Source organism: Anolis carolinensis, chromosome 2 (genome assembly GCF_035594765.1).
Source record: "Anolis carolinensis isolate JA03-04 chromosome 2, rAnoCar3.1.pri, whole genome shotgun sequence".
Classification (NCBI taxonomy): Eukaryota; Metazoa; Chordata; class Lepidosauria; order Squamata; family Dactyloidae; genus Anolis; species Anolis carolinensis.
The window spans coordinates 235670618-235692230 of NC_085842.1; the positions used below are offsets into that span (position 1 = coordinate 235670618).

The 21613-nt window shown below is 40.4% G+C and overlaps 1 protein-coding gene across 7 annotated transcripts in view; it reads left to right on the plus strand.

Moving 5' to 3' along the window:
* The window catches only part of frem1 (FRAS1 related extracellular matrix 1), a 99945-nt gene that overhangs the window by 44505 nt on the left and 33827 nt on the right, over positions 1-21613 (plus strand). For 2 of the 7 annotated variants that reach the window (XM_062971906.1, XM_008103155.3), the window contains exons 17-26: positions 595-792; positions 2308-2493; positions 2812-3008; positions 3692-3917; positions 6769-6913; positions 8932-9073; positions 11970-12165; positions 12627-12891; positions 20619-21033; positions 21381-21582. In XM_062971906.1, the coding sequence (XP_062827976.1) occupies positions 595-792; positions 2308-2493; positions 2812-3008; positions 3692-3917; positions 6769-6913; positions 8932-9073; positions 11970-12165; positions 12627-12891; positions 20619-21033; positions 21381-21582 (2172 nt within the window). Of the gene's footprint in view, positions 1-581; positions 793-2307; positions 2494-2811; positions 3009-3691; positions 3918-6768; positions 6914-8931; positions 9074-11969; positions 12166-12626; positions 12892-20565; positions 21034-21380; positions 21583-21613 lie in introns of those variants that run through there. The other 5 variants (XM_062971908.1, XM_062971907.1, XM_062971909.1 and 2 more) reach the window with 5 other exon arrangements.

The window sequence follows — 21613 nt, forward strand, 5'->3', positions numbered from 1 at the left end:
CAATTGGCTTCATGCACTTCATTTTCCAGTTAACATACACAGCACAGTGCCTTTGCAAACAATGACAAAATATTATGAACAGGAGCACAGACAGGAAAAACAAGCAGCACAGGGGTGTTAACCCTTCCCTATGCTATCAACAGCTAATATTTGGTGGAGTTATACTAAAAAAATGTACCAACTTACAAATTCAACTTAAGAACAAACCTACAGAAGCTATCTTGTTTGTAACTTGTAGCCTGTAGTTTGCAAGGGAAGCTTAAGTTTTCATATTTAAATTGTGTTTACTTATACATAATAGACAGAGTAGACAAAAATCAATAAATATATTGTGTTTTAATCCAGTTTGCATGACAAGGAAATGTGAATGTATAGATTTTTTGATAGTCTTGCAATTAATTCATGTAAAGAAGAACACAGCATAGTTGAGAAATTTGAGCTATTTCTCTTGAACATCTTGATTTTGTTCATGATTTCTGCATCTACTGCTGAAAATATGGCGCATGTCTGCAATGTTTATAAAATGTTTCTTGTAGACCTTTTAAATCTTGTGTTGCAAACATTTCATGCTTTATCTGTAGTTCCTTTTTCCAGGTGGAGAGATTGGTTTGGAGCCTTTATTTGATATCCTTACCTTTGTTGTTTCGGATGATGAAATGGACCCAGATGTAAATGCCTGTTGTTATGATGGATCTCTCCTTTCTACTGAATCTCTTCATAAATCTTTTCCATTGTATGATATAAACATCACAATATTTCCAGTGGACAACCAACCTCCATCTATAATTACTGGTAAAAAAAATCCTTATTTTTTATATATTTTTGGTTGACATGTTGTAAATATGGACTGGGTGAATTCATGCTAAGATCAACTCATGGCAAAGTGGCCATGTATTATTTTTGTATATATTCAGTTCACAGTCTAATCCATGTTTACCTTATAATCGCAAAGTTTGCAAATCAGAGAGAGCAGTGGTGCAATAAATAGGAACTGAGCTACGAGTTAGACAAGATCTCAAAGGTCTTTACAATCTTCAAGAGGCCTTTCATTTTACACTCATGGCCTTCTAATGTGAAGTGAGCCAAGATTTGTCAGGCACAGAGAGAAACAAATTAAGGTATGGTAAATTAAAGTCATGTTTAACCTGGTGGTGCAGTGGGTTAAACCGCTGAGCTGCTGAACTTGCTGACCAATAGGTCGGTGGTTCAAATCCAGGGAGCTGGGTGAGCTCCTGTAGTTAGATCCAGCTTCTGCCAACTTAGCAGTTCGAAAACATTCAGATGTGAGTAGATCAATAGGTGCTGCTCCGATGGGAAGGTAAGGGTGCTCCATGCAATCATGCCAGCCACATGACCCTGGAGACGTCAATGAACAATGCCGGCTCTTTGTCTTAGAAATGAAGATGAGCGCCAGCCCCCAGAGTCGGAGACAACTATACTTAATTTCAGGGGGAAATCTTTACCTTTACCTTTATGGATATGTAGTAAATGGAAAAAGTAAATGTTCTATAGGAAAGAGTGAGAGTATGAAATGTTGTCAGTGAGTGGTGATTGGCCTAACATTTAAAGGGATTTTAAAAGGGCAAAATGGATACCAGTTAGAGTCAGAGAGTTTAAGAGCTTATGTTGAAGTCCTGACACTAGATGATCTTGATGGTTTTCTTGAAATGTAGTTCCTTTCATGCAGACTTTTTAAAAATTGAAATTTGGATGATACCTGGATTCCCAAGGATAAAAATTTTGAGAACCTAAACTTCTTGAGACCTTGCAAGATTCTTTGATGTAACCACTACCTTTGCTTTTACTAGGCTCTACATCCTTTCCCTAGTACAGTAACAATAAAAGGTTTTCAAAAATATAACCAATTGGCTTTATCAATTTTATGCATGCTCACCATTATGTATGCATGGCTTAGTGATTTGCTGTTTATCACCCAAGCAATGTTCTGGAAATGACGTATTTTCCCAGTAGGGAAATTAAGAACCGAAGCATGAAGAATGGTCCATTATAAGCTATTCATAACAGCTCTCAGACAATTAATGCTGTGACAAACAAAGTAACAACCAATCTTGAGCAGCACATAAATCATTCTTAATGGCTTATCAGCAAAATTGTTTTGAAAGTGCTCCACCCAGCCACACCTTTTTTGCTTCTCCTCACTTGGTGAGAAACCAGAGTCATTGATATGACTGGAGAAAAATTGTTGAACAGTGGTGTTCCCCATCAGTTACTATAATGTTTCATTGGTCTGAAAAATCCTTACATCCCGAGCACTTTAAGTAACAATGCTGATTTGTTTGTTTGCAGGCGCCATGTTTGTTGTGGATGAGGGCTCCACAGCTGCCATTACAATAAGCCACTTGTGTGGCACCGATCCTGATACTGAAGCAGATGACTTGCAGTTTGTTTTAGCATCTCCTCCTCAGTTTGGATATATTGAAAACATACTGCCTTCCCCTGGCTTTGAGAAAAGCAATATGGGAATAAGTATAAGTACGTATGCATGTAATAGAATGAAGTATGGGATGTGTTGTCGAAGGCTTTCATGGCCGGGATCACAGGGTTGTTGTATGTTTCCGGGCTGTATGGTCATGTTCCAGAAGTATTCTCTCCTGACGTTTCACCCACATCTATGGCAGGCATCCTCAGAGGTTGCCTTTTTTATTTGCATGAATGTAATTAAGTACGAGTTGTCTAGACCTTTTACATGCATTGTTTTCCAGCTGATTATGCATATAAGTTCTATTTTATGGCAGCCGGGGAAGCATAACATATCTTTGCTAATTGTTCCCTTTCCCCCCAAATGTCTAGCCTCGTTCCAGTTGAAAAATCTGAAGGCTCAGCATATCAACTATGTTCAGAGCAGGCACAGGAGGGTTGAACCAACCACAGACCAGTTCATGCTTTATGCCACTGATGGGAAACATCGTTCAATGACAACACCATTTTATGTCTTAATCAACCCAACCAACGATGAAACCCCAGAATTCATGGCAAGGAATATTACAGTAAGGAAAGACACACTATAGTCCCGTGTTTTGTTTATCCCAAAATAGTATATCTGGACCCTGCTTTTCCTCCCCTCAATATTACTTCCAATATGTTTCCCCTTCTGTGCTTGTGTATTAAAAAACTTGTGCATTATGTAGGTCTTATTTAGGTTTCTGGTCTTTTTTATCCTCATTTAGCCTCTGGTCCCTTTTAATATCGAGGGACAAAAAGAGTGACTTGCCTCTTCTTGAAAACCATAAGGAGTAGTAATTTAGTTTGCACTGTTTAACCTATAAAACTCCAAACTTTTTTTCAGTTTTGTTTTGCTTTGGTTTTTGACATTTTAAGCAATCTGGGCACTCCCAGAAGTCCTGGAGGCAGTAAACTGATTCACATCGATTGCCTGCCTCTCCTTCAGAAAGAGGGGAAATAATATATTGCTTTACAGTAAATTCTTTTAATGCAGTGGTTCCCAACCTTTGGGCCTCCAGGTGTTTTGGACTTCAGTTCCCACAGTTCCTAACAGCTGGTAAGTTGGCCGGGATTTCTGGGGGTTGAAGTCCAAAACTCTTGGAGGCCCAAAGGTTGGGAAACACCGTTTTAGTATTTTCTTAAAACAGATTAGATTGGCACGGGAATTCCATTTCTTATAACTCAGTACTGCCTAAGAATTGGCATTTATTTTCTTTTGGCTGTTCAGGTGAAGGAAGGTCAAATGAAAGAGCTGGATCCATCAATAATCAATGCTGTTGATCTGGATGTACCTCAAGATGCTCTAATGTTTACTGTCCTTCAACCACCCCAACATGGTCTCCTCATTAATGGGATGTACGGCAACAATATTGTACATTACAGACAAGCAATTCATACCCACCAGCATCATGAGCTTCCCATGCAGGGATTCTCTATGGAGCTTTTAAAAAATGGTAAATGTTCTTTTTAGTGACCTATTTGTTCTTTAAAACAATTATTTGCAGATATGGTGTTCATGTTTCTACACCTTGTTTAGATCCTGTCTTATCATTCTATTTTGTAGTTAAAGTGACAAATGGGCTGGGCTTTAGCACAGCGGGTTAAACCACCAGCTGCACTAAATCTTGTCAATCAAAAGGTTGACAGTTTGAAGCCCGAGTCAACGTGAGCTCCCGGCCTTTAGCCCAGCTTCTGCCTACCTAGTGGTTCAAAAACAAAAAGTGAGTAAATAGGTATGGCTTAGAAGTGGGGAATTATTTCAAGAAATGCCAGAAAAATGCCGGCATTTCAGTCAAGGAGGAAGTTTACAAACAAAGCTCTTCAGCAGGGAGATGGAGCGACAGCACCCCTCCTCTCTCTCCCCCCCCCCCATGGCTTGAATTGAGCACAAGCCTCCAAGATGCCAGAAATGGGAAAAGCCTATATACACCTCTATCTATGTACAATATTCTGTCATGTCAGTGTATAACCGGTACTGAATGTATGCCACATATGTATGTTCTGTGATCTGCCCAGAGTCCCCTTCAAGGTGAGAAGGGCAGAATATAAATACTGTAAACAAACAAACAAATAATAAATAAAAAATTAAAAAGTATTAATAGTCCCAACTAGAGCAGACCCATTGAACAAATTGTTGAGTGGTGAAGAAACACTTCTATGAATTAAAGTGATTAATCTGTCTTAATGGAACTAACAGTAGAATTTAGGCCTAAAATTGTTAACACTTAGGCCTAAAATTGTTAATACTTCTTCTGGAAGTATTGTGAGGGCCACTATTTTGGATAGTTTTAATAGGTAAAATTGTGGAATGTAGACGCATCCGGTTCTTCCTGGCATGGCTTTTGAGTCATGATGTGTATATATAGCATCCAGGACCCAGATATACGATGCCTTTTAAAATATCAGTTGCTGGGAAACAAGAACAGGAGGGGACAATTACCTTTGTGTCCTGCTTGTGACCTTCCCAGCGGGATCTGGTTGGTCACTACAATCCCAGCCATCAAATTGACTGAGACATGATCCAAACTGGAAGTGACATCATTTAACTTCTAGTTCAGGAATAATAATAATAATAATAATAATAATAATAATAATAATAATAATAATTCCGAACCCAGACTGACAAAGTTCTGGAACACAACACACCAGACATCACAGTTGTGGAAAAGAACAAGGTTTGGATCATTGATGTTGCCATCCCAGGTGACAGTCGCATTGATGAAAAACAACAGGAAAAACTCAGCCGCTATCAGGACCTCAAGATTGAACTTCAAAGACTCTGGCAGAAACCAGTGCAGGTGGTCCCGGTGGTGATGGGCACACTGGGTGCCGTGCCAAAAGATCTCAGCCGGCATTTGGAAACAATAGACATTGACAAAATTACGATCTGCCAACTGCAAAAGGCCACCCTACTAGGATCTGCACGCATCATCCGAAAATACATCACACAGTCCTAGACACTTGGGAAGTGTTCGACTTGTGATTTTGTGAAACAAAATCCAGCATAACTATCTTGTTTGCTGTGTCATACAATGTCGTTGTGTCAATAATAATAATAATAATAATAATAATAATAATAATAATAATAACACTTTATTTATATTCTCCCCTTCTCCCCGAAGGGACTCAGAGCGGATTGCAGTACATATAAACACACACAGGCAAACATTCAGTGCCTTGTTGCATGACATACAATGAGACACAAATACACAGAGAAAGCAAAGGCTTTTCCTTTCAATTCCGGCTTTGGAGGTGGTGCTCATCTCCGACTTGGGGGAGATACTCTTTCTTTATTTCCAAGCTGAGGAGCCTGCATCCGGAGACACCTCCTGGTTGTGTGGCCGGCATGATTAATTAATTTATTATTTATTTACAACATTTATACCCCGCCCTTCTCACCTGAGGGGACTCAGGGAGCATCTTTTTGCCTTTTCCCTTTGAAGCGGTACCTATTGATCTACTCACATTTGCATGTTTTTGAACTGCTAGGTTGGCAGGAGCTAGGGCTAACAGCGGAAGCTCACTCCGTCCTACAGATTTGAACGGCCAACCTTCAGATCAGCAGTTCAGCAGCACAAGGGTTTTACTCATTGTGCCATCACAGCCCCTGCAGGCAGGAAAATGTATCTATACTACTAGCTGGATATGTGTAGGTAGAAAATTGTCGCAGTTTCCCAAACTTGTGGACACTTGATAGGCTTCCTTTCGCACAGATCCGGGATCCATGGCAGGTGCAATGAAGCTCACTTCTAGCTAAAGACCTTTTGTTGTGTGGGAGCTGTTTCGGAGCATTGCTCCTTCCTACATCTCAAGGAGGACATCACAAGTATCTTTACACTGTGTAGAAGAACCCACATGCAGGCCTTACCCATCATTTCAGTGAACGGCATGAAGGGGGATGAAATGTGGTTTGTATTTTTGCTAAAGATCTAAAATAAAAAATGTAATTTGGAGCATCTGTAAGAAAATGTAGAAGGTGAAGTCTGGCCCTTTGTGTATATGTGTGGCGGTGGTCGTGGAGGATGTAACAGATTGTTTGGACAGGAGGATTTATTATTTGAGGAGGCTATGATAGTGGCTTTTAAAAAGTCAAGAGTGTCCAGATGGATTAATGAACAGCTGCTGTATTCATGGCTTGTCCCATGCCAGATGAAGCAAGCTGGCTGTGGCCAGCACAGATATGTGGGGGTCTAGGGTTGGTTGGAAACAAGGACACAACGTCAATGAGAATGTGAGAGTAATACATTAATCTCTCTCTTTCTTCTCTCCTTCCCCTTGTAACTACCCCATGCACCCACCTTCTAGGAATGCAGTTGATGTATATGCATGATGATTCTGACAGCTTAGTCGATGGCTTTTCTATCCAGTTATCAGATGGGAAACATAAAGTGTCAAAAACCATTTCAGTAGAGGTCATTCCAGTTAATGATGAGAAACCAGTGCTGAACAAGTAAGCCACATGTCTCTGTTCCAAATTGGTGGATGTGTGATTCAGCAGTGATCGAAACAGCAAATTAGAGATTAATAGAGCTCATCTTCTGCAAATAACCACAGTCTATTGCCAGCAGTGTTTCACAAAAGCAGCCCTTAGTGAAGGACATTCCACAACGTTCTGTGAAAGGGAAACATCCAAATTTGAACCAGAGAGAATGATGTATACGTGCAGATCTTTTCAGGGATACACATATATGTCAATTTTATATACAACAAATGTCCAGACTTCTTTGGAAAAAAATATTTGCAATTGTGATCTTTGCACACCCCCTACTGGTCAGTTTATATTCTAGGCTTGGCGTTTTGCTCTCTAGTCAACAAAAGACAGAAGGGCAATTTCCCTTCTATATTTAAATAAATCATTATTTATTTTAGTAAGATCTATTTTGTTTTTTGGAAATTATATAATACACACACACACATCAATCAAAGGTGAATTCCCAGAATTCTATACTTTTGAGATACAGTATATGCATGCATAAAAGTGGTCTCTTTAGAAAACAAACTTTCCAAGTTTCACTAATGGAGTGTTTCTCAACCCGGGGATTGGGACCCCTGGGAGGGTCGCAAGGAGGTGAGGCCGCCAAAGACCATCAGAAAACACATATTTCTGATGGTCTTAGGAACCCCTTTGGCAGAGAAGGCTGAAGATCTCTCCTCCTGTCCTTCTCTTCCTTTTGGGAAACAGACGGTGAATCCTCCCAAATCTGTGCAAAATTTGGTCCAGATTCATCATTGTTTGGGTTCACAGTGAACTACATCTCCCTTAAATTACTGTCAATTCCTGCCAAATCCCTCCAGTATTTTGTGTTGGTCATGGTGGTTCTGTGTGGGAAGTTTGGTCCAATTCTAACTTTGGTGGGGTTCAAGGGGCTCTTTGAATGGTAGGTGAACTATACCTTCCAGCAACTATAACTCCCAAATGTCAAGGTCTGTTTTCCCCAAACTCCACCAGTGTTCACATTTGGGCATTGCACCAAGTTTGTTCCAGATCCATCATTGTTTGAGTCCACAGTGCTCTCTGTATGTAGGTGAACTGCAACTCCTAAACTCAAGGCCCATCAAACGCTTCCAATGTTTTCTGTTGGTCATGGGAGTTCTGTGTGCAAAGTTTGGTTCAGTTCCATCGTTGATGGAGTTCAGAATGCTCTCTGATTGTAAGTGAAATATAAACCCCAGCAACTACAACTCCCAAATGACAAAATAAATCCCCCTGCAACCCCATCAGTATTCAGATTTGGAAGTACCAGGTATTTGTGCCAAATTTGGTCCAGTGAATGAAAATGCTTCCTGCATATCAAATATTTACATTACAATTCATAACAGTAGCAAAATTACAGTTATGAAGAAGCAACAAATATAATTTTATGGTTGGGGGTCACCACAATATGAGGAACTGTATGAAGGGGTTGCGGCATTAGAAAAGTTGAGAACCACTGTACTAATGGTAGTCAGAAAGGCAACAATGAGAAGATTCAGTGGTAGGAAGAAAAGAGTTAAGATTATGAATGGACAGGCCTCTTCAAATAAAGGTCCTAAATTATTTGAATCTACACTTTGAAGTATTCTGTGTGCGGTGTTGAGCTGCTGGAGTGGCAGCTGGTTGAAAGAGGCTTGTACCATGGATAGCTCCCCGTAGTCAGATTCATTAGCAGGAAGGAATCTCTTAGAACTGGACACGAGAAAATATTCCTGCATTCTTCATTCTCATTCTGGTGCATGAGCGGATCTTTAAAATTTAGATTTTCATTTCCAGAAAAAATGCCCTAACTGCTTGTATTTCAACCTCCCATGTGTATGTGTGTGTATATATGTGTGTCAGAAAAAGAAAAAAGAATAGGATGAAGAACGGGGCCAGGAAGTGAGCTGGGGAAATGTTCTTTTCGTATTTTGTCTTTACTGTCAGTACCTCTGTGGTTTTTCTTTTATACAAATGCACAAGGATTCCTTTGTTTGTTTGTTTGTTTGCTGCAGGAAGGGTAAGATAGAGGTGAACATGGGGGAAGCCCAAATTATTTCTGGTGCTGTTCTGTCAGCAGAAGATAAAGACACCCCCAGGGAACAAATTTATTATTTATTTGAAAGAGTCCCAGAAAATGGACATCTTCAGCTCAAGGTCAGTCTTTGTATTTCAACAAAATAAAGCCAAATATTGGGGAAAGAGACACCAGAGTTCTTTGTTTAGAACGGCAGCGAGTTTAATCCTTCTGTTTCTCTCCCAACTCCATTTATTCATTCATTTTAAAACTAATTTACAATCAAAATAATATATGTTCAAAGAGTAAACAGAGAAGAGAGAAAAGAAGAAAGAAAAATGAAAAAAGCATGCAACGTAAGCACTATATATCTCTGATCCTGCCCTTCATTGTGATTATAAGGAAAACAGAAATAAAAACAAAAACATATTTTTCTACTTTTACAAATCTAAATGATCCTACTAGAATTACAAATAACTATAACTACAGATTATTACATTGTTAGATTTCTTATTGCTCAGACAGTCCACAAATTGTTTCCAATCTTTCAATAAATTTTCAATTTGCTTATAAATACACTTTATTTGTATTCTGCTCTATCTCCCCGAGGGGACTCAGAATGGATTACAACATACACAGGCAAATACTCAATGCCTTTAATACAGTGGAATAACAATGACATACAAATACATGGAACAAAGGTAAAGGCTTCCCTTTCATCTCTGGCTTTCTGGAGGCAGTGTTCAACTCTGGCCAAGGGGAGGTGCTCTAGTTCCATTTCCAAGCCGAGTAGCCTGTTGTCCATAGGCACCTCCTGGTCGTGTTGCAGGCACGGCTGCCTGGGGGCCTTTATTACCATTTCCCCGAAGCGATACCTATTGATCTACACACATTTGCATGTTTTCGAACTGCTACATTGGCAGGAGCTAGGGCTAACAGCAAGAGTTCACCTTGACTTGCGGCTTCAAACTGCCAACTTTTAGGTCAGCAGATTCAACAGTTTAACAGTTTAACCTGTTGCGCCACCACAACTTATCTTTTAGAACCCATGTTAATTTTGCAATTGGGCCCATTTAGCAACCTTAACAATCCATTCTTCCAGTACTCCAGTAGAATTCCAATTTGAAGAAATATATTATTTCTCCTATTGTTTTTGAAGAAGGAACCCATATTTACTATCCACTTTTTTTACACATAATGCCTAACAAAAACATTACAAAATCTACCTTTACATTTTAATATGATTGTTGTGTTGTTAAATTATGTCATCTTTGATTTATGGCAACTCTATGAATGAAAGGGGGGGACTGGTGGCACAGTGTGTTAAAGCGCTGAGCTGCTGAGCTTGTGGACCAAAAGGTCCCAGGTTCAAATCCTGGGAGCAGAATGAGCGCCCGCAGTTAGCCCCAGCCCCAGGCAACCTAGCAGTTTGAAAACATGCAAATGTGAGTAGATAAATAGGTACCACTCAGGCGAGAAGGTAACGGCGCTCCATGCAGTCATGCCGGGCACATGACCTGGAGATGTCTATGGACAATGCCGGCTCTTAGGCTTAGAAATGGAGATGAGCACCAACCCCAGAGTCGGTCACAACTGGACTTAATGTCAGGGGAAAACCTTTACCTATGAATGAAAGACTTCCAAATCACCTTTCACCAACATCTGTGCTCAAGTCTTGCAGGCTCAGGGTCATGACCTCCTTCATTTGAGTCTATCCAACGAGAACGTTATCTTTTTGTTTTCCTAACATTTTCTACTTTACCAAGCATGATAGTGTCTTCTAGTGACTTCTCATGATCTGGCCAAGGTATGACAAGATACAACAAAGTATGACAAGATTTTAATAAACCTGATACATTTGACAAATCTTAGACCAGTACCTTTTCCATCTTATTACAAATCCACCTCATATGAAAACAAATCCTTCAAAATCCATAATCTTTCTGTTTCTGAATGTTTTCATGGGCTTATAACAGACTGCAGACTGTCTACATATGCTAACTTCCACTGGTTAGTCTTGTAAATCCATTTTGCTATTGTTTACAGTAACTAAGAGCAATACCTTGCTACCAAAACCACGTGATAGGTTCAACTACCATGTTTCCCTGAAAATAAGACAGTGTCATATTAATTTTTATTCCCTAAGACATGCTAGGTCTTATTTTCAGGGGATGTCTTATTTTGCTCCCTTCTCCTCTGCCAAGGAAGGTGCCTGCGGCACACGCCTTTCCCTCCTTCTCCTTTGCCTTCCTCGGCACCACCGGGAAGGGAGCCACTGCCGCAGAGGAAGGCAAAAGAGAATGAGGGAAAGGCGCGCTCCTTTTCCTCCATCTCCTTCGCACCGCATACGCCTTCCTCGGCAGCGGCAGCTTCCTCCTCCTAGGTCTTACTTTCAGGGATGTCTTATATTTGGCAATTCCCCTAAATCTCTACTAGGTCTTATTTTTAGGGGATGTCTTATTTTCGGGGAAACACAGCAGCTGCAGTGGGGCCGGGCTGTGGCGCAGGCTGGTAAACAGCTGCTGCAATAAATCACTCTGACCATGAGGTCATGAGTTCGAGGCCAGCCCATGGCGGGGTGAGCACCCGTCAATTAAAAATAAAATATAGCCCCTGCTCGTTGCTGACCTAGCAACCCGAAAGATAGTTGCATCTATCAAGTAGGAAATAAGGTACCACTTATAAAAGTGGGGAGGCAAGTTTAACTAATTTACAATGTTGGAATGAGGAAGTGAGGAAGTGCCATCACAGTGGATGATGAAGCAGCTGCTCCCCCCTGTGGTCAGAATCGAACATCCCCTCAGGAGAAGGTTAAATTGCCTCTGCGTCTGTCTGTCTGTTGTCTCTGTCTCGGTTCGATGTGTTTATGGGCATTGAATGTTTGCCCTATATGTACATAATGTGATCCGCCCGGGGTGAGAAGGGCGGAATATAAATACTGTAAATAAATAAATAAAATAAATAAACCAACATGGGCAAGACAATGTCTGGGTAATAAATGGTATATTGTGTTTCAGTGACACTTTTTCTCTCTAGGTAGGTCGTGACTGGGTGACCCTTGAGAACGGGATGAATTGCACCCAGGAAAACATAGATATGAACATTGTGAGATACATACACACTGGCACAATTGGCTCAAAGGAACAAGATAGTTTCGTGTTTTCTCTCTGGGATGGAAACAACCGGTCTCCTGAGATTGTTTTTCCCATTGTAATTAAGGAGGTTGGAAAAGGTAATTCTGTTCTGGATCTTCTCATTCCTTCTGTTTTGCCTAGGAATGTAAACCTTCCTTTTGCCTTGTTTTCAGATGTGGGTTGAGAAATCTTTTAATTTACTACTCAGGATGGAACAGTTAATAATGTTAATAATGGTTATGCAGGTAGCAACCAGGAAACATCAATCAAATGTCTTACCAATGGCAGTAAGCATGCTGGCACATTCAAGTTCATTCATTGTTATGTATCCACCAATGTGTTATATTGTTTTCCATGTCCATCTTGTTCATCCCATTGTGAAGAGGGGTAACACTGAGATGTGTATCCCTTCTTGAAGCAAAAAGTATAAATTCCTGACTTAAAGCCATGCTTTAAAGTTTTGTGGTGCAATGATGTACCTGTTCTGAAAGTGATCCGAAACTGAAGGACAGAAAAGATGTGATTACTAATAGTGCCTCATTTTTCTCCTGTTCTGTAGGAAACATTGCAGTTTCCATGAGGCCCCTCACTGTATTGAAGGGTGACAGAGGCCTCTTGATGACTGACGTCCTCCTTGCAGTCGATGGCACTGAGAAGCCAGAAGAGCTCCTCTACGTGATCACCGCCCCTCCTCAGTATGGACAGATTGAATATGTTAGCTATCCTGGGGTTGCCATTACAAGTTTCAGCCAGATGGATGTGGCAGGCCAGGCAGTGTGCTATGTCCACAAAAGCAAGGAAGCTTCTTCCAAAGATACGTTCAGGTAAACAGTAAAATCTGTTTTCCCCCCTTTCTTTTTCCCCTTTCTTATAATTTAACAGTGAAATCAGTCAAGTGATAGGAGAAATCAAAATAGTCAATCTTTAGATAGCATGACACATTCATACATGGACTGGAAACCTGTGGGTCCCCCAATTTCCATTGGTTTTGGCTTACACAATCAATGTTGAGGGATCAACAAAGACTTATATAACTTGTTTGAGCTAAGATAAGGATGGGACAAGAAGCTGAATGATTAATGGTCAAAGAGTTGGTAGTGAACTCTTCTGGTGTCAGATAAGGTGTTGTCCATAATGGAAATGTATTACGCTAGGGAATCTTGCAAAGAGCTTGGCAGTAATGTTTTTCAAGAAAGGAAGCCCCACATATAGAATGAGGTGCACAGTTCAAATGTGATGTCAATATTAATCTGTTAAAAGCATTTCTAGAGCAATTATGTCATCTCTTTTACATTAATATCCTGCTTTCTGGATCTTTAATTACTGTTATACTCTTCCACTGAATTCACCACCTATTCTGTCCAGTAAGGATGTGTCCAGAAAGGGCTTTTACCCTTACAGTAATGCAGTCACTTTCTGAGTTTTGGACAGTGTGTAGAGTTCTCCAGAAGACACACGTTTTGCCACCTTGAAGCAGGTAGAAATTTAGGGAATTGTTGAAGGCTTTCATGGCCGGGATCACAGGGTTGTTGTGTGTTCTCCGGACTGTATGGCCATGTTCTCTCCTGACGTTTTGCCCACATCTATGGCAGGTATCCTCAGAGGTTGTGAGGTATATGGGAAAATTAAGAAAAAAAAGGTTTATAAATCTGTGGAAAGTCCAGGGTGAGAGAAGAACCCTTGTCAGTTGAAGGCCAGTGTGAATGTTGTAATTAATCACATTAATTAGCATTGAATAGCTTTATCTCCTGGCTTCTTCCTGCCTGGCGAAATCCTTTGTTCAGAGTCGTTAGCTGCCCCTGATTGATTCACATCTGGAACTCCTCTGTTTTTAGAGTGTTGTTTCTTATTTACTGTTCTTATTTTTTAGTTTTTTAATATTGGTAGCCAGATTTTGTTCATTTTCATGGTTTCCTCCATTCTGTGGTCCCTATGTAGACTTCTCCACAGCTGCATGGTATACGATAGACTCCTGCAGAGGTGAGAGGATCCTTCTTGTCCTTCGCTGAACGGAGCATTTGTTAGATTTTCTTAGTGGGTCTGTAGATAGTTTGTAGGTTGTGTTTCTTCATCACTTTGCCTATGCGGTCAGTGGTTCCCTTGATGTATGGTAAGAACACCTTTCCTCTGGGTGGATCTTTGTCTTGACTCTCATGGCTTGTTCTTGGCCTTGCAGCTCTTCTGATGTCCCTGCTGGAGCATCCATTGGCCTGTAGAGCCCAGTTTAGGTGGTTAAGTTCACCTTGGAGGAGGTGAGGTTCGCAGATTCTTTGTGCATGGTCTGTCAGTACTTTGATTGTGCTTCTTTTTTCACTTAGGTGATTGTTGGAGTTTTTATGAAGATATCTATCTCTGTGTGTGTAGGTTTTCTGTAAACTGTGTGGCCCAATTGTTGATTGGGTTTGTGGGTGACTAGAACATCTAGAATTTGCAGTTTTCCTTCCTTTTCTTTTTCTATGGTGAATTGGATGTTTGGGTGGATGCTGTTGAGGTGGTCCAGGAACTCTTCTTCTCCATGGCTCCAAATGGTGAAGGTGTCGTCAACATATCTGAACCATATAATTGGCTTTTTGGTGCTGTTTCTAGGGCTTGTTTTTCAAGGTGTTCCATGTAGAAATTTGCTATTACTGGGCTGAGAGGGCTTCCCATGGCCACTCCATCTTTCTGTTCATAGAATTCATTGTCCCACTGAAAGTAGCTTGTAGTGAGGCAATGGTGAATGTCTTCAGGGAAGTTTTGTTTGATTAGTGTGATGATGTCCACTACCATCGCACTAATCAAACAAAACTTCCCTGAAGACATCACAGCCCTGTTTCACAATTTAGGGAATTTCTTCCATTGAGCTCCTCTACCTTGTCTCTTTTGAAAGTACAGATAGCATGAGGGGAGGACAAAACTGAGATCATTCCTCTTTGCTCAGACCATCATTTTGCCATGGCTATCTTGTGTTTTTCTTTAAGAGGAAGTTGAGGCCCATATCTAAGGGGAAAAAATCAATATAATTTGGCTAAATAAAAAAAGGTTTATATTTTAATTTTTGCCTAGTTCAATTTTCTGTCCCATCCCGCCCCCTCCCCCCCCCCCCCCCCCCGGGCACAAAAAATGCTTTCAGCAATGTGATGATTTTGCAAAATATTTGGATATTATTATAAAAGCTGGTACACATATACAGGTCACAATTCTGCATTTCACATCCAAGTGCTAGCTCAGTCCCTGCACTAAATTTCAAAACTGCAAAAGAAATACAAAATGGGCTTAATCCAATGTTGGTCATACCTTAAAGAAGACCCACTGAAGTGAATGGAACTTATCAGCCACAACTAATTGAAGTTCAGTTTATTTGATTAAGTCTAAATTCTATGGAAGATTAAGGTTGGATTTAGCCCTGTATTGGCACAAACAATAAAACATTGGAATTAAACTTGATGTGCAAGTTCAAAACAAAACCTCAAAAAACTACAATCCACTTTGAAAGGAAACATATAAAGACAAAATATTACAACATCTTTTTGCAATGCCAGCACCTAATATCAGAGTGATATAGTGCAATAAAACTTGGTGTTCATTTTCAGGACATTTTTTATACATTTCCAATTCAAAGTTCATGCAGCTTGAGGCAAGGCTCATTTTAAAAGTGACCAGTATGGTTCTTCAAATACTGTATGTTAGTATTTTTCAAAGAACAAATTTGTGTTATTAATTGCTTAAAATGCATAATAGCCGTGTGGAAACCTTATGCTGAAAAGTATATGTTTTCAAATAATATCTTTAAAGTGCTCTTCTCAAATAGTAAAAAATGTTTTCCCTGTTGTTTCAAGAGTTATTTTCATTTAATATCGTTTAATGAGGTGCTGTAATACATTTGGGTTCTTTTAAGTTATTGATTAGGTGGTTAAAAAGCAGGATGGCTAATTATTAAAACAAAGCTGTATCTATTGACAGTTTGGTATCAATTTGCACTCCTCATCTGTGATTTTTCTCTTTTTAATTAATTAGTAGACGGATACCAGCCAGATTTAGAAGAGACTCATTTTTTCTTCCATTTTAGATACTATAGTTGTACTCACAAGTATACACATAACTTTTGGGCACCATCTGATGTGCAGACATACCTGTGGTGAAACCGTCGTAACACCGCATATAGACAATCTAGAGAATTAAGGTCGGGCCAGACCCATTTTGACTGGGTATTTTAATGAAGCAGAGATACGCGTGTCTGTTTTAATCACTGTAAATGATGTTCCTAGCTGCCAGAATTTGGCAAAGTATTTGGTTATATATTGAGATATAAATACTGTGGCAGATTATTAAAAAATAAAACACCAAGGGCTGATGACATTTAATTAAATGGGGGGGTTTAAATGATCAGATTTTTACCGTGCGTTAAGACACTTTATTCCATCGTAAACCTCCCAGCATTGTTTGATGCTGCTGGCCTGGAAGAGGATTTGGCAGAGCTTGTTTTGGACAGATGACTTCAAGTGATTAGCAATCTGACATCAGACGCTGGCAGCAGGATGCTAAAAGAACATGCTAATGTCCTCCATTTTGACACGGTGGATCAGTTTTGTAATGAGCTGGCACCATCTCCAGTTCCATTTTTATATTTTAAATGCCACGACAGATGGTACGTCCTGCAGCCAGCTCTATCGCCATGAACTGCGGAAAACATGAAAACCTTGGTAGTGGTGAAACCAAACCATGTGACTTGCCCTCTTTGCTAAGCTTGAGAATTATCCCCCACAAATTTCATCAGAGAGATGGGAATGTTGGCTGCTTCCCATTCCTGAGGGAAACATGGAGCAAAACTAAGCATGAAATAAATAGTGGGCTGGAGGATGGGAACGTGGTCTTTTCTTGAAACCAACTCATTGTCGGGGAGTTGAGTAATGCACAAGATTTACATGATAATTATTAGCCTTCCATTGACTGCTAATGATTATCCACATGTCCTGAACTGTGTCTTGATCTAGCTGTTTAATACATTCAAGTTTTGGAGTGATATCTCTGTAGCCCTTTCTAAGGTAGGAGAATAATCATTCTTCAGTAATGATATTCTTGCCGTATTGACCAAGGTAGGCTTAATTAAATATGCTCTGCAGGCAATTCCTTAGACGAGCAGAATTGCAGTTTGTTCTATTAGCAAAACTGCAATTTCTTAGTCTAGCAGAAAAATATTCTTTGAAGTGTTAATTGATATGCAAGGAAGAGACTGTAACATCTCTTTCTCTCTCTCTTTCACACACACAATCAATAAGAGTGTCGGTTTGAAGAGGAAATCCTCCATTTTATGGGGAAGTTCTTCACATGATTAGGTAAAGGTAAAGGTTTTCCCCTGACGTTAAGTCCAGTTGTGACCGACTCTGGGGGTTGGTGCTAATCTCCATTTCTAAGCCGAAGAGCCGGCGTTGTCCATAGACATCTCCAGGTCATATGGCCGGCATGACTGCATGGGGCGCCGTTACCTTCCCGCCGGAGTGGTACCTATTGATCTACTCACATTTGCATGTTTACGAACTGCTAGGTTGGCAGGAGCTGGGGCTAACAGCAGGCGCTCATTCCGCTCCCGGGATTTGAACCTGGGACCTTTTGGTCTGCAAGTTTAGCAGCTCAGTGCTTTAACACACTGTGCCACCAGGGGCAGTTAGGAGCTATGAAAAATCAGAATTCTCAAACTGGACAAGTTGCATGCATAAAGTATGCTGGCCTTTTCATATTGTCACTTTCCAAATGTGGAGAGTACAATAAAAACGGTGGGATCAACATATTCCTTTCTCTTGTTTTGATGTCAACCGTTCTTCTCCTCCTCCACTCCCTTCCTCTTTCTCCTCCTCCCTCCTTCTCTTTCTCCTCCTCCCTGTGTGCTTTCAAGGCATTCCTGATGCATGATGACTTTAAGGCAGGCATGGGCAAACTTGGGCCCTCCAGGTGTTTTGGACTTCAAAAAGTCCAAAACATCTGGAGGGTCCAAGTTTACTCATGCCTGCTCTAAGGCCATATCACAGTGTCTAGGACTGTGAGTGTGTGAATTGTCTATGGTTACTCATGGCCAAGAGGAGATTCAAGCCCTAGCCTCCAGAGTTATAGTCCAATGCTCAAACTACACCATGCTGGCTCTCTATTTACCAGTATAGTGAGTCTGATTAGGACTAGATTAGCAGGTGTGGGAATTTTCTTCTAGAAAGAACATGTCCCACTGAACTTCGAACTTCATTGACTGAAATGGGAGTGGGTGAAGATTTTGATTAGTTGATTTTAAAATGTTCCTAAAATTTTAAATTTCTGCATAAATCTAACAGAAACAATGAAATAAATTGATATAGCAAATAGGATGGTTTCATTCAGCTGCCATCCCTCACCAGGGAAGAGTAGGAATCAGGAGCATGGAGATGCCAGTGATAAAAACTGAGATGGGGCTCCTCTATGCCCCTCCCTGTGCTTTCTACCAGTGAAGGAATAATATTATAAGGGATCCATCTTGTTCAGGATTAAAGTCGCAGAAGCGCCATCTCATAGCCAACCAGGCAACCCTAGCCATTGAATCTGGAAGACACCAGGCACCACTGACTACAAAGTCAAGTGTCCATGAGCTGACAGTGGACAACTCCAAGGGCCCAGCTATTCTTTCTTTTTCATTTTGAAACTAGTCATGACCAATAGTGGTTTGAACATTGGATACAACACTGGATACCAGGGCTTGAATCCCCATTTAGTCATCAATCCCAGAGGAAGGCAAAGGATTCTTGCAGAGGGAAATTGGCAAATGTGGTACTTAGAGATTGCTAAGCAATGTTTGAATTACTGGAGGCAGCCAATCCCAGCACAGGGAACTCTGTGTGAGGCAGAAAGGGATCAAGGAACAGGATAGTTTCAAAAGAAGGGAGATTGTTGGAGAAGTCTGTTGTAAGGGTAGATGGGGAATAAATGTGTACTGGGTGTCTGAATTGAGCGAGGGAAAAGGTCTGATGTTACTCAATTGGATGATGATGATGATGATGATGATGATGATGATGATGATGATGATGATGATGATATGTATGCAACTAGGCACTGGAGGCCAATAAAGCAACAATCATTCTATTTGTTAAGAAAATAAAGTTGATCTACTTCTTATTTTGTTAAACCTGACTCTGACTGGACCATAGAGTGTCATGTTTGTCATTAAAGGAAATAATTGTAAAATACATTTGCCCACCAAAAATCTCCTGGGGATCCATAATCTAAATCCAAGAAGGAATTTAAGCTGGGACCATAGGGCAGGGTGAGAGTGACTGGCCTCCAAGGCTAGAAATTGTGGAGCCAGCCTCCATAGAGCTATATCACATCCCTCTTGCCAAGAAAAACTTATAGGGCCACTATAAGTTGGAAGCAACTTTGAAGGCACATAACAATAACAACTTGGATCAGATATATAAAATGTGTTTATAATCAAGGAATGGTCCTCTGACAGCCCTTCAGATATGTGGTGGCCCTGTATAAAATAAAATACTTTGTCACCTTAGAATCAATGTCCTTCTGCATTCCTCTGAATGTTGTTTGATGTCTTCTGGAGCACTATAATTTCACTGGAAGATCTAATATAACTAAACTGATGACAGGACATCAGTTTTACCATTGGCACAAATGTTAGGTCAGTACAAACAGCTGCTGCCATGTTCCCAGATGGGAAAAGTGTCCTTCACTAAATATTTTTCTTGCTCCTATTAACTATCTGGCTTGCCTGAGATCATACCCATCTGTTTGATGGCATGGTGCCTACATACAAGTTAGTCATAATCATCAGAGGAAGTGGAAGCTTGATTTTTTTTTGTAGGGGGGAACACATAGTAACCCCAATATCAGCAGTTTTTCTGGCCAGGAGGTCACAAACCCTCCCACTGGAGGTGATTAGAAATCAGACACACAGCCTCAATAGTATCAAAATATTTCTGAACTCAGGAGCATTAGGCCTGACCTAGGGCTAAGGTGAAATGAATACTATGAATACTTATTATATAAATCTGAACAACATGTCTGCAATTCAGAGTAGACCTAGCCATCTCCAAAACTCCATTTGCTTAGGAATCAATTCTGCTTCAGAGGAATTCAAGTATGGCTTTTGAAGACTTCTGCCTATGACTTTGAAAACTTGCTGCCACTCAAGGCAAACTGTAATGGGTTTGATGGTCCAATTATCTGGCTCAAAACTAGGGTTCTGATTGGCTGACATCTGTAATTTTGAAAGTAATATTGCATTTCTAATAGAACATTCCAAATTGTGCACATGAGAAGCAAAATACAGACTTTAGTAAAGTTATTATTGTTCAGAAAAAGGAACATGGCTAATGTCTCTGGAAAGTGGACTAAAGCTCTCCAGTGGAGAACTCTTAAATAGATCACAGATTCTCAGATCCCATTGTGATCATACTTCATACAATGGGACCGGGGTCTAAAATTATATCTTCAGGTGACTAAGAGGCAAGACCTTTAGTAAAGGTGTCTGTTATATTTCATTTCAGTAGATGGTGAAACAAGAACACATGCTGAAGACTGCCTTGCCTCTTTTTGCCAGATTCATCATCAGCAATGGGCTAAGAACTAAACAGGGAGAGTTTGAGATCATCCTGGAGGCAGTGGACCAAGCCTTACCCACCGTGACCAAGAATAAGGGGCTAAGATTATTGGAAGGTGGCATGGCATTCCTTTCTCCAGATGTTCTACAGCTTTCGGATCCAGACACAGCTCCACAAAACCTTTCCTTTCTCCTAGCTGAGCTCCCACAATATGGTCAGCTCTACAACAGGGATTCTGGACTCTGGCGGCAAAGCTTTAGCCAACAAGATGTGGACACTCTGAATGTTGCTTACAGACATGGAGGTGGTGATTCTCGGATAGACAGATTCACATTTGTGGCGACAGATGGAGTGAATCAAGGCTTCGTAGTAAATAGCAAGGTTCAACTCGAGCCTTTGCCATTCATCATTCAGGCAAGTTCCACACCCACAAATGTATGTGGTTGTATGCTCAACTTCCATTTGTAAGCATAGATATACTTTTCTGGCTAATACTGGAAGCCTTCTCGAGGCTGGTTCAAACACCTTGACTGCAAAAGGCTAAATTCAATTGTTAGTCTCAACTACAGTAGGCCTATTGAATCTGTAGAACTTTATAACATTTGACTTTCCAGATTGTCATTAATCTGAGATTAATTTTTGGATGCAACTCCCAGAGTTCAGCAGACCATCTCTTCAGGCCTCTAAAATCTGTGGAATGAAAATATGTGCTTTCCCCCTAGCCTTTGACCAATAATATCAGTATTTAATTTTTATTTCAGGTGGATAGCCCAGCAAAACCAGCACCAAAAATTGTCCATCTTCATTGTGCTTCAGATGTGGAACTTCTGAAAAATGGCAACTATGGTATTTATATTACTGTCCGTTCACTGAAAGCCATAGATTGTGATACAGATGATGGCCAAATCATTTTTAAGATTTTGCGAAGACCTCAGTATGGCTACCTGCAAAATATAACAACAGGTATTTGTCATATCATCTTTCAAGGTAGCTT